This window comes from Cebus imitator, unplaced genomic scaffold (genome assembly GCF_001604975.1).
Source record: "Cebus imitator isolate Cc_AM_T3 unplaced genomic scaffold, Cebus_imitator-1.0 Scaffold427, whole genome shotgun sequence".
Lineage (NCBI taxonomy): Eukaryota > Metazoa > Chordata > Mammalia > Primates > Cebidae > Cebus > Cebus imitator.
The window spans coordinates 1,155,624-1,168,123 of record NW_016107742.1 but is presented as its reverse complement, the minus strand read 5'-3'; the positions used below and the strand labels follow the sequence as shown (position 1 = coordinate 1,168,123).

Below are 12,500 nucleotides of genomic sequence, written 5' to 3'. Positions count from 1 at the left end.
AGCCCCCTAACCCCCGCGGGCTTGGGTTGCATAACACTGGGAAGGGCACGAGCGCTCCGCGCGGAGCGGGCAGAGGTGGGGGCAGGGGGCTCGTGGGTCTCTGACTCTTTCCCAGTCGCTTCCAAGCCCACCCGCTGGTTATATAATGGTGGAGGCGGACGGGGGTGGGGGTAGACACCTGGCGGGCACGGCGTCCGCGCGTAGAGGCGTGTGCGCGGCATGGGGATCCGAGGGCGCGGGTCACTTCCCGGCCTCAGGCTCCGCGTGCTCAGTTCCGCCCCCAGCCCCCATACTCCCAGAGGTTTCGAGCGCGAAGTCTGGCTTTGGGCCAGTCGTGTTATTCCTTCCCCCGACCCCAGGCGCTGCCGCCACCCCCTTAAAACCCCCTTAGAGATCCCCAGTTTCTTCGTTGATCGTCGTTCCTAGTTCAAACTCTTATGTTCCTGGATAAATTGTTTAGAAGTATCCCAACCCGGAGAGGGCTAGATGGAGGCGAGGCGGAGTTCGCTTCTAGGAAACTTTGGTTTGGGGCATCTTTAAGAGGTCTAAAGTTGGGAAGGTCGAAGGATCGTTGCCGGCGGCGTAAGAGGGGATCTACCTGGCTTAGAATTATCCGTCAGAACCCATCAGCCCTCAGCTCCACAGAAACATTCTTCCATATGCTGCCAACTCAAATTTGGGATTGAGGTGGCAGGCTCCCTTGTGGTATTAGGAAGTCCAGTCCAGACTGCCTTTTAGTAGGGACTGGGGGAGCCCCAGTTCCTTCCCCCGCTCAGATGTGAAGATCTTTCGCCAGAACGGTCCCAGTCTCTGCCATGTGGTTGATTCAGCCTGCCAGTATAAGCTACCCCACAACCCCAGCACCTGGCCAGGTGGGAGGGTGGGGCCCCACAGCCAAGCCTGGTGTGCTCATCATGTTTTCCCTAAGGACTGAGACAGGTTAAGTAAGGAGGATGGGAGGTTGCCAGTTGCTGGAGGAAAGCGGGGTGGGCAATGCATTTGGCAACTTAAAGTTGGTGTAGAGGGGCCTTTGGTTTTGGGTGAGGGCATGACTCAGTCCCTAGAGTGTAGGACTCCTGTAGAGTGAAATCCAAGGGCAGAAAGACTACCGTATGGATTTCGGGTGCTCTTCTCAGGGTGTCTGTCTCTCTGGCCCAGGCACTGCTCTGAGATTAGGAAACTGTCCCAGGCACATTCAGGGTATCAGGCCAACTTTGGGGCCACTCTGAGAAAACTCAGAGACCCTTCCTCGCTCTGTACCCACTCCTCAGGAGGGTGCTTGATCCCATGTGTCTTGAGCTCCCGGTTCCCCGAAACTTTCAGATGGAGCAAATGAGGACCGGCCTTTGTTAATGGGAGTGAAATACAGAGAGAAGCAGGACTCTCCCAGCTTCCAAGGTCTGCTGAGGGGCTGGGGAAGGGGGCCAGTATGAGGAAGCAGCCACAGAGAGCCTTCTGTGTGCACGTATGTGTGTGGCCTGCGAACACTCGTGTACTTTACCCTGCACCCTTTGACCCAACTGGCTTCTTGGCCCAGATGCCAAGGTCCTGGTGGGCAGGGCAAGGACTGAACCCTTGTCTCTACTGTTCCTACCTCTTGAGGGTGGGACAAAGTCCAGAGGCTGGAATAAGCCCTGGGGAGGGGTATTAGCTGGAATATGTGTTGCAGGGAACCCCTTCTGCATCCCATAAGATAGAAATGGGGTAGGGACACAGAAGGACCCACACTGGCCCCTGTGAGAAAGACCTCAAGTGTCTGGTGGCCTTTAGAGTAAGGGCAGTGCCTGGGACTAGGGATGCCATCCATTTCCTCTCCACTTTGGGCCTCCAGGACAGAAGGGAAGGACACAGGAGGCAGCGTTTCTTCCTCTGTTGAGGCCTGGACCTTTCAGATAAAGTTAGAACTGGGGTAGGGAGATCAGACTGGATCTCAAAGAGATAGGGCCTCACACTTTGCCTGCCTCTGGCTTCTGATGGTGATACTTGTGGGGATGGCTACACCCAAGGCTGTTACCTCCCAGACATAGTCCCCTTGTACTCCAAAAGAACAGACACATCTGAGTCTCCTCACCATTCCTTGGACCCTTTCTTAGTCCCTAGAGTGGCAGAGCCTGAGGGGCCTTACTTAAGATGGATGAGAAATAAGAGGGAACCTCATTGACTCCCCCATCTTGTAGGCCAGATCTTCAGCCATAAAGATCCTATGTGGATCTTTCCTTCCTCAGTCCCTGCTGCTGGGGAGGATGGGTGATTCTGGGTGAGACTAGAAGGGCCCAGTGCTTAAGAGCCCAGCCAGAGGGACCACGTGATAGGCAGGACCTGCCTGGAAGGATGATGTGACTCCATCTTAACCTTCTCCTTTCCCTCTTCCTCCTGCCTAACTTCCTGGGGGATCTCCAAGTACTTAACGATTAACCTCCAAGACTTCAGGGACTTCTCCCCCATCCCTTCCTCCATTTGCTGCTTCCTGTTTCACAATCCCAGAAAACCTGGGCAGCCAGGACCCCACCCGTCTTTCCTCCCGGTGCCCCTTCCCCCTGCACCTTCTCTTTTCTGCCTCTTGGGCTTGCCACACTTTCCTGGCCCCAACCGTCTCCTGCCCCAGATTTTCCGGTTCCTGGGTCAGGTTGGGCCTCAGCCCTGGGTGTGGTGGTCAGAACCCTGGCTGGCAGCCACTGTGTGCTGCCGCCTTCCTAAATGCTGGGTCTAAAGTCAGACTAAAGTCTGAGGCTGGGGGAGAGCTATGCAGTTCTCTTTCCCCAGTCAACCTGAAAACTAAAGATGCCTCTTTGGACCTCAGAGGGTGTCTGTGGCTTGGGAGGCTGAGATTTCATGGGCTCAGGCCTGTCTGATGGAATCAGACAAATGCAAGGCCTGAGAAGTAACTTGCCTGAATCTGGAATGGCTAAGAGGTAGCAGAGTCCCCCTACTGCTGGTTAGTGGAGGGGGTACAGTGGGGTCCCCTGCACTATTTGGCTCCACCCTGACCCCGTTAGCCTTGACTCACTTGTTCTGAGTCACAGCCTGGGTATAAAGGCACTGCCTGGAAGACAGATGTCTGTATTGGGATACAGGGTTCCCCTGAGACCTCATATCCTCTATGTCTAGGAAGATCCGCCCTCCACTTCCAAATGTAAGAAAGGACATTTCCTTTGTAGCTTGAGGGCTGGAGGTGCCACTGTAGAAGAGATTTCTCCCCCCTTTTTTTTAGATGGAGTTTCGCTCTTGTTACCCAGGCTGGAGCGAAATGGCGCGATCTCGGCTCACCGCAACCTCCACCTCCTGGGTTCAGGCAATTCTCCTGCCTTAGCCTCCTGAGTAGCTGGAATTACAGGCACGCGCCACCACGCCCAGCTGATTTTTTGTATTTTTAGTAGAGATGGGGGTTTCACCATGTTGACCAGGATGGTCTCGATCTCTTGACCTCGTGATCCACCCACCTCGGCCTCCCAAAGTGCTGGGATTACAGGCGTGAGCCACCGCGCCTGGCGGGATTTCTCCCCTTTTGGGTGAAGGGTTAGGAATTCCATTAAGTGAAAAGAGTATACTTCCCCCGGCCCTTCCCCTACAGGTGCAGACACTCTAGGTGAGAGAGCCAGGTGGTATGACGCTTTGTGGGGAGGTGCCTATCTGCTTAGGCCCCTGTCTTCCTCTCTCTTCCCTCTAGATCCATCCTTTCTGTAGCTAGAAGTCAGCAGGGCTGGCATATCTGGTGTGCCTCATGCTATTTTTAATCCCATTCGTTCTTTTGTTTCTCCCCCACCCCTGGGGCTGGGCAGCTGGTGGCCTCCTGGGTCCCCTGCCACACCATTCAGCAATCTGTCTCTGAGTTTGCTTTCCTTGGGAAGCTTGGACGGCATGAGACCATGACCAGGTAGCTGTTTTGCAGTCTGTGCTTCTGCAAAGAACCTCAGTTCTCCTTATTTCTGACCCTTCACCCAATCCTCCCCTCTTTTACTGAGCCGCAGTTTCTCCTCTTCCGTCACACATTTACTGTGGGCAGCTTAAAGACCTGGCTCAGGTGTGGGTCCTGAAAATGCAGAGCTCTAAGTCCCCTGCTGCACTCCCAGCCTTAGACCCTCAATCCCCACCCCCACCCCTGGTTCTGGGTGTACACAGATCCGTAGGAGAAAGGTCTAGGGAAGGCGTTTGCTGTTATCGTCCTGTGCCTGTCTCCTGGGATCTCCAAGCCCTGGGGGCACTCGTTTTGTTTTCTGCTTCCCCCTCTTAAGAGGAGGGTGGCTAGCTGGTAACAGGATCCAGGTATCCTGGCTGAGGACTGGCCCCTCCACCCCTGCCCCAGGTCCGGCTTCCTGAAAAGGACGCCCCCCCTCCTCCCCGCACCCCCTGTAGTGGTAATCCAGCCCTAGCTGTGGTTTCCAGCACGGCCGGGGACCCAGGTGCCAGACTGCAGGCTTGGGGGTGGGGTGTGTGTTAGTGTCCCCTCCTCCCCAATCCGGAGAGAGGGCCTGGGGGGGAGGGGCGGTCACATTCCTGGTTGCTGAGTGGCCCTGGGGGCGGGGTTGGGTTGTCATGGCGATGGGGATCATGTTTGTGGGGGGAACTGCGTGCCTTTCCACCCCCTGCTCTCACATCCGACGTCTCCTGGTGGTGGGAAGGGCCCAGTTTGTGCTGGGCCTTCCTGGGGGGAAGGGCTGGACCTCTGTCCCCAGAGGCCACGGGGCAAACGGGGAGGTGCCCAAAAGCCTGAAGATTCCAAGTCTGGAGCAAGATGCCCCTCAGATTCATGCCCAGGGCCCCACCCCCTCTCCTAGGTGTGTCTCAGCGCGTTCCCATCCACCCAGCCTCTCTGTCTCCCCAGGCCCCCAGTTGGGCCCTCTGTCCCTGTCTCTGTGATAATCACCGCCTTGGCCTTTCTGTCTCCTGTCTGCGCCTGGGGCCCCAGTCATCATGGCCACCTGGCCTCTGTCCGGCGGGAAGCCCGGCTGCTGGGGTTGCTGCAAGTGCTGCTGGGAGTTGTAGTCCCCACCCACCCCACCCCCACAGCTCAGCTTCGTCTGGGCTTCCAGGCCTGATCTGGGAAAGGCTGGCGAGGACACTGCCTCGGGATTCCCTGACCTCAGACCTCTGCACCTCTCATCTTCAGCACAGCGCTCCTCACCACGGGCACACGTGGGGCAGGGGATATAGTCAGGTGATCTGAGTCTGATACCTGGCCCTCAACAACTTGCTGTGTTATTTTGGGCAAATCACTTGCTTTCTGGGCTCAGTTTCCTCATCTGTAAAATGAGAGTTTGACTATGTGCCTTTCAGAGATCCCTAGAAGACTTTTAGGGGATGTTGGATAGGCAGCCCTTTGACCTTAGCCCTACACTTCAGCCAGAGCAGCTTGCTTTTATCTATTTTGTAAATTAATTGAGTAAATCATTGTATACCTACTGTGTGCTAAGCACTGTGCTGCAGATAAAAGCAGAGCTGGTCTCTGACCTTGGCTGGTCTAGTCCAGGATAGTGCACATAGATGTTAATCAAATAATATGGATCAGTGTAAAAGAACTGGGAAAGCACTGTAAACAGGACGTGTTAGGAAAGAGTTTTACCTAGGGAGTCAGTCAGACCAGGAGAGGTGGGCAAGCTTTCTGGAGGAGGTAATGGCAGAGCTGAGGCTGGAAGGATGATCAGGAGTGAGTAAGATTAGAGACTGCAAGAACCATGGTCAGAACAGAAAGGACAGTGTGCTGGGAGAGGCTGATGAAAGCAGACGTGTAGGATGTACCCCGTGCCAAGTTATGGTCATTTCATCCTCACAGCCCTAGAGCGTAAGTGCTATGACTGTCTCCCTTTTACAGATGAGGAAACTGAGGCAGAGAGAGGTTCACTAAGTTGCCCAAAGTCATACAAGTGGGTGCAGAGTTGGGATTCAGATCTTGCCGTTGTGGAAAAGAGGTGAACAAGTGGGCCCTAGAGTCCTGAAAAGGTATTGTAGTAGGATTTTGAAGCAAGGGGAGGAAGTGCTTGGACCAGCATTCCCAAAGGCCCACTCTGGCTGTGCTGTGGAGAATGGATTGTTGGTGGGGGCAAGAATGGAGATCGTGAGAAGAGGTGGTGGTTTTGTTTTGTTTTGTTTGAGACGGAGCCTTGTTCTGTTGTCCAGGCTGGAGTGCAGTGGTGCGATCTCGGCTCACTGCAACCTCTGCCTCCCAGGTTCAAGCGATTCTCCTGCCACAGCCTCCCAAGAGGCTAGGACTATAGGAATGGGCCACCCAGCTAATTTGTGTATTTTTAGTAGAGGCAGGGTTTCACCATGTTGGCCAGGCTGGTCTCAAACTCCTGACCTTGTGATCCGCCTGCCTCGGCCTCCCAAAGTGCTGGAATTACAGGCGTGAGCTGCCACGAGCAGCCTGAGGCAGTGGTTTTCGTCCAGGCAAGAGATGACAGTAGTTGGGCCAAGGTGATGGCAAAGTGACGGGGCTTTGTGGCCAGACATGTTGGAGGCAGAATGGATGCTGTCTGGCTGGTGAAGGAGAGGGAGGGACTTGTGGGTTTCTGTTGGGCTTTCATGTCTGACTTCATTTGAATAAAGTGTCACTGATAAAAATGGTCCAAAAGCCATCTTGCTGACCTCCTTGGTTCCTCTCAGTCTGATTTTACATCAATGTGCCTTGGAGGTCAGCAGCCCTGCCTCAGACTCAGAACCTCAGAACTGTAGCTAACGTCACTCCCTCATCTCACCCCAGATTGACGAGATGCCTGAAGCTGCCGTGAAATCAACAGCCAACAAATACCAAGTCTTTTTTTTCGGGACCCACGAGACGTGAGTGGAGGCCAAAGGGGCACAGGTTGGGAGGGCCCTGGGAGGACTGCTCTGGGGGAAGAGAGGTGGTGTTGGTACCCCTTTTGAGTCGGGCTGTACAGCTCCGGGGCAGTGAGGGGCTTGAGAGCACAGTCTCCCATCTCTCACCAGGGCATTCTTGGGCCCCAAAGACCTCTTCCCTTACGAGGAATCCAAGGAGAAGTTTGGCAAGCCCAACAAGAGGAAAGGATTCAGCGAGGGGCTGTGGGAGATCGAGAACAACCCTACCGTCAAGGCTTCTGGCTATCAGGTGAGCCACCACCTGCCCCGAAGACCCCCTGGAGAGCAGATGTGGCCATGGGCCCGCAGATGATGCTTAGTCTTCAGAAACTGCAGGCCTTTCAGGGTAGGAGCTAATGGGGTGGTGGGGAGGGGGCTTCCTGCAAGAGGGGATAGGGTTGGTCTGTGTGGTATAGTTGTGGTTAGGGACAACTGTGAGACAGCAGTCTAGGGGGCAAGAACAGGATGGAGGCGGTAAGTGGGGACAGGCCTTTGATGGGCCCAGTGTGAGTATAGGACACGGCCTTAACTCTTTCCACGAAGGCTTCCAGGAGGAGGTGCTTGTGAGCCGGGCAGGACGAGGCGGGAGGGTGGGGGGCGGGGGTTGGCGGGGAAAGGGTCCTAGCTCCCTTTGGGAGAAGTTGACCCGAGGTTTTGCCTCCTGCTCCAGCCCTCCCCCCTCCTGCACAGAGCCCTGCCTGCCCGGCCAGTGGGTTTATCCCGGGGCTAATCCGACAGAGGTGGGTCTCAAATCACTCGTGAGACTGGGCACCTGGGTGGGGGCGGGGGAGAGGCGGGAAAAAGAAGGAGTGAGTGGCCGAGGGAGGGGTCTGGGGAGGGGGCCCCAGCGTGGCATCGACTGGTGCCACTCAGCCTGTGCTGTGTCTGCTGCAGTCCTCCCAGAAAAAGAGCTGCGTGGAAGAGCCTGAACCTGAGCCCGAAGCCACAGAGGGCGACAGTGATAAGAAGGGGCATGCAGAGGGCAGCAGCGACGAGGAAGGGAAGCTGGTCATCGACGAGCCAGCCAAGGAGAAGAACGAGAAGGGAGCACTGAAGAGGAGAGCAGGGGACCTGCTGGAGGTAACTGCTACCTGCCCAGGGCCTGGGTCGCCCTCAGCATTCCCCATGGGGCATCCCACAGGAGCAGGGCTCTGCCTCGGGGGTGCCCAGTCTCAGAGGTAGATCCAGCCTTCAGTCTTGGGGAGTCCCCAGCTGACAAAATGGGACACAGAAGGCATTTCAGCTAGAAGGACTGTGGGTGTCAGCTTGGGAAGGAGCCCCAGAGAAGCGGAGTGGGCGGCTGGTGGCCTCCCTCTCCAGCCTCAGCCCTCCTCTGTTGATCCTGCCTAGGACTCTCCTAAACGTCCCAAGGAGGCAGAAAACCCTGAAGGGGAGGAGAAGGAGGCAGCCACCTTGGAGGGTGAGAGGCCCCTTCCTGTGGAGGTGGAAAAAAATAGCACCCCCTCTGAGCCCAGCTCTGGCCAGGGGCCTCCCCAAGAGGAAGAAGAAGAAGAGGAAGAAGAGGAAGAGGCTGCCAAGGAAGATGCTGAGGCCCCAGGCGTCAGAGATCATGAAAGGTGAGTGAGCCCCCTGACCCTTGGCAGCTGGACTGGGGGTGCCTGGCCACTTGGAGAAAAAGGGCCCACAGTGGTCAGCCTCGAGGGAGGCGGGGTGGGCGCTCCTGGGCACTGGCTGGGGCAAGGCCGCATCACTAACCCTTCTCCCCTCCAACCCCCCCTCACAGCCTGTAGCCACCAATGTTTCAAGAGGAGCCCCCACCCTGTTCCTGCTGCTGTCTGGGTGCTACTGGGGAAACTGGCCATGGCCTGCAAACTGGGAACCCCCTTTTCCACCCCAGCCTGCTCTCCTCTTCCACTTACTTTTCCCACTCCAAGCCCAGCCCATGGAGATTGACCTGGACGGAGCAGGCCACCTGGCCCTCAACTCTAGGTCCCCCTACTCCTGTGATCTGAGTCAGAGCTGTCTTCTGCTCCCTGGGATGAGATGAGGCCACTGTGTTCCTTCCGCGTGGAGCTATTTTCCAGGCTTTTGCTGGGGCCTGGGCCAACCGCTCCCACCTCCTGACAACCTTCTTCCACTGTCCTGGGCATTCTGGACCTCCGGGTTGGGATCAGGGGTAGGAATGGAAAAGATGGAGCATAAACAGCAGGGTGGGCTTGTGGGGCCTGGGAGGGGCAATCCTCAAATGGGGGTGGGGGCAGCACTGGAGCGTGACATCTTCCTGAGCTCCTGTCCCCTGCTACACCCGTTATCCCAGCTGCCTAGATTCAGGGAAAGTGGAACAGCTTATAGGGAAGAGACTCCCTTCCATAAATCCTTGATGGTTGACAACACCCATTTTTCCTTTTGTTGACCCCAAGAGTTGTGGGAGTTGTAGTTGATCATCAAAAGATTTTGGGGCTTCCAAGTTGTTTGGGCCAAGGACCTGAGACCTGAAGGGCTGACTTTACCTATTGGGTGGGAGTGTTGAGCATCTATCCCCCTTTAGATCTCTGAAGCCAGAAATGGGACGCTTGGGAAGACCCCTAGCTGCCTTTTCCCTCTCCACACAGTGCTCAAGGCCAGCTTATAGTCATATATATCACCCAGACATAAAGGAAAAGTCACATTTTTTAGGAAATGTTTTTAATAAAAGAAAATTACAAAAAAAATTTTAAAGACCCCTAACCCTTTGTGTGCTCCCCATTCTGCTCCTTCCTTCCCCATCATTGCCCCCATTTCTGAGGTGCACTGGGAGGCTCCCCTTCTATTTGGAGCTTGATGACTTTCTTTTTGTAGCTGGGGCTTTGGTGTTCCTTCCAGTGTCATTTCTCATCCACATACCCTGACCTGGTCCCCTCAGTGTTGTCACCAGATCTGATTTGTAATCCGCTGAGAGGACAGAGGGAAATAAGTGCCCCCTCCCACCCTCTTCCTAATGATCTCTCTATGCCTCTCTTCAGTCTCTTGTCTCTATTACCCTGACCCCTCTTCCTTGGGCTCTGATGAAAAATTGCTGACTGTAGCTTTGGAAGTTTAGCTCTGAGAACCGTAGATGATTTCAGTTCTAGGAAAATAAAACCCGTTGATTACTAATGATGGATTCTGACTGATTCTTTGGGGGTATATTGGTTAACTGAAGACAGAAAGTGGGGTAAGAGATAAGAGAATGCAGATGATTTCCAAATAATCTCAGATTGAGGTAGAGATGTCAGCCTCCTCCATTCTTAGGTGTTTGAAAATCCAAACTTCCACATGTGGGCAGTGTCCTGGAATAAACCACACCATTCATTCTACCCTCCTCTCCAGCCACTGTTTAATGCACCTGGGAGAGTGTTTTTTTAAAAAACAGTTTGCACAAGAAGTAGGATGTGGGAGGATGCCAGTATCAGCCACAGCCCAAAATGGCCATGAAGTGGGAGTTTGGGGGCTGGTTGTATAAACAACCTCGACCCCAAAGGGCAAGTCAAATAAGAAGATAACCCTTTCTCCTTGCTAATGCCAGGGGTGCCTGCTACTCTTAGCTGGTGATGGGGTGGTAGGGAGAGGGCGTTGGTAGGGTGAAATCCTTCCATTACTCCCGGATTAAGTGGAATGACTGGCTTAGATCATTTCTGCTTCCTTCCAGATCTGACATTTTCTAACTAGATCGGCTACTAGCATTGGAAGGGCCCACGTTTCATCCCTTCCTCTAGAAAGCCGACGGCAGTTATTGAATCTGCCCTGCCCCCACTCCAGCAGAGAAGGACAGGGAGAACATTGGCTGTAGCCCTGTCTGGAAAGGGCGGCCCTTTGCTTTGAACAGGAAGCCACAACCACCTAGAAAATGGAGCCATCTTCTCTAGAAACTACAATTCCCAGCGGCCTCCACGCAGAGCATGCGCGGGAATGTGCCAGGCGGGCCGGCCTAACCAGCTTGCCTTTCGATTCCCGACATGCTTCACGGTGTGTTTTCGTTTTCCTGATTTCCTACCCCGGCCAAACTTCCTGGTTCCAACTTCGTAGCTGCGGACTACAACTCCCAGCACGCTGAGAGGTAAGATGCGTGGTTGAACTTCCGTTTTACAATTGGACTACATCTCCCAGAAGGTCGACGGGCGTGGCAGGGGAGGGGACGCTGAGGGCCCATGTGCTGAGCTCTTGAAGTGCCGCGGAAAGTGGAGGTGAGGGCCGCCCGCCTCAGAGGTATTGCAGTTCCGGGGCTCGTCCGAGAGGCAGGTGCGAAAAGGGCCTGTCCTTTTCCCAGGCTGTGGCTCAGTCGCCTCCCCAGGGTTTCTCTGCACTGGAAGTTTGGAGCGGGTGGGTGCTGAAGACAGCTAGGCCTTGGCGATGCCTGGGATGAGGCTGTTGGGGGAAAGCCTTTGGAGCCGTGACCTTCGACCCTATTACATTGCAAGGCGCCTCCAGAACATGCAAGGAAAGCCCCACAGCGGGATGCTCACCAACAGCATCTCCAGATTGTGGAGGGAAAGAAGCGAACGATCTCGGGGGCATGCAAGCTGCTATGGTCTGGGCTGGTTCAGACCTGGCATGACAGGTGAAGGTGATTGCTGCTTCTTGCAGCAATCACGCTGGAGGCTTGGGTTTTAAAATTGGCCCTGCTCCTGCTCCTGTCAAGCTGTAGGAACCAGGGTAGTCACTCCGGCTCTCAAGGCCTTGATTTCCTTGTCTGTAAACGGGACTTGATGATGCGTCTGGCAACCTCACTTCCCTCACTGGGCCATGTGAAGACCAAATGCCAGCCGTGAAATTCCCAGCATTAGGTTTGTCATATAGTAGTACTCCCTAAGCATTTATTTGTTCAATCTGAACAGGAACACTTAGGCCAATCAGCATTAATTGAAAATAACAGGGTTTTTTTGTTTGCTTATTTCTTTTTCTGAAAATAGCATCAGGCCTTTACAACTGAGAAGTATAAAGAAGAAAAATGACTCAGTATCTCACTGTTCAGATAAACTGCTAATACATATTTTTAAATGCACATGGTTAGAAAATGTAAATGTAAAGGGAAGGAACAAAATGGAATTAACAGACCTCCCAAACAGTTCCCCTCCCCTAAGACAGGTACTTTGTTTTCTTGTTTCCTTTCCATAAATATACCTGTGCTGGAATATATATTTGTATATTTCCCCCGAAGGAAGACTACTACTCACGGTATTCTGCACCTTGCTTTGTTAAAATATTTAAAATTTTTTAAATTCATTAAATTATTAAATGGTGGCTCACGCCTGTAATCCCAACACTTTGGGAGGCCAAGGCGGGCAGATCACGAGGTCAGGAGTTTAACATGATGAAACCCCATCTCTACTAAAAATGCAAAAATTAGCCAGGTGTGGTGTCGCATGCCTGTAAAATCCCAGCTACTTGGGAGGCTGAGGCAGGACAATCGCTTGAACCCAGGAGGTAGAGGTTGCATTGAGCGGAGATGGCACCACTGCACTCCAGCCTGGGGGCTACAGCAAGACTCCATCTCAAATAATAATAATAACTTAAATGGCACAACCCTGTAAATCTTTATGGATGATGAAACTGAAGCTCAAAAGTTAAGTTTCAGGCTGGGCATAGTGGCTCACCCCTGTAATCCCAGCACTCTCGGAGGCCAAGGCAGATGGATCACCTGAGGTCAGGAGTTTGAGACCAGCCTGGCCAACATGGTGAAACCCTGTCTCTACTAAAAATACAAAAAA

The 12,500-nt window shown here is 54.0% G+C and overlaps 3 protein-coding genes across 9 annotated transcripts in view; 2 read left to right on the top strand and 1 right to left on the bottom strand.

The window, feature by feature from the left end:
- HDGF (heparin binding growth factor) overlaps positions 1–9,909 on the top strand; it is an 11,063-nt gene extending 1,154 nt beyond the window's left edge. For all 3 annotated transcript variants that reach the window (XM_017510037.2, XM_017510039.1, XM_017510038.1), the window contains exons 2-6: positions 6,698–6,774; positions 6,925–7,063; positions 7,708–7,893; positions 8,164–8,390; positions 8,558–9,909. In XM_017510037.2, the coding sequence (XP_017365526.1) occupies positions 6,698–6,774; positions 6,925–7,063; positions 7,708–7,893; positions 8,164–8,390; positions 8,558–8,564 (636 nt within the window). In that variant the 3' untranslated portion in view covers positions 8,565–9,909. The remainder of the gene's footprint in view (positions 1–6,697; positions 6,775–6,924; positions 7,064–7,707; positions 7,894–8,163; positions 8,391–8,557) is intronic.
- RRNAD1 (ribosomal RNA adenine dimethylase domain containing 1) overlaps positions 4,051–12,500 on the bottom strand; it is a 20,208-nt gene continuing 11,758 nt past the window's right edge. For all 3 annotated transcript variants that reach the window (XM_017510028.2, XM_017510033.2, XM_017510029.2), the window contains exon 7: positions 4,051–4,063. The gene's annotated coding sequence lies outside the window, so the exon portion shown is untranslated. The remainder of the gene's footprint in view (positions 4,064–12,500) is intronic.
- The window catches only part of MRPL24 (mitochondrial ribosomal protein L24), a 4,022-nt gene continuing 2,266 nt past the window's right edge, over positions 10,745–12,500 (top strand). The window contains exon 1 of one of the 3 annotated variants that reach the window (XM_017510042.2): positions 10,745–10,849. The gene's annotated coding sequence lies outside the window, so the exon portion shown is untranslated. Of the gene's footprint in view, positions 10,850–10,883; positions 11,032–12,500 lie in introns of those variants that run through there. The other 2 variants (XM_017510040.2, XM_017510041.2) reach the window with 2 other exon arrangements.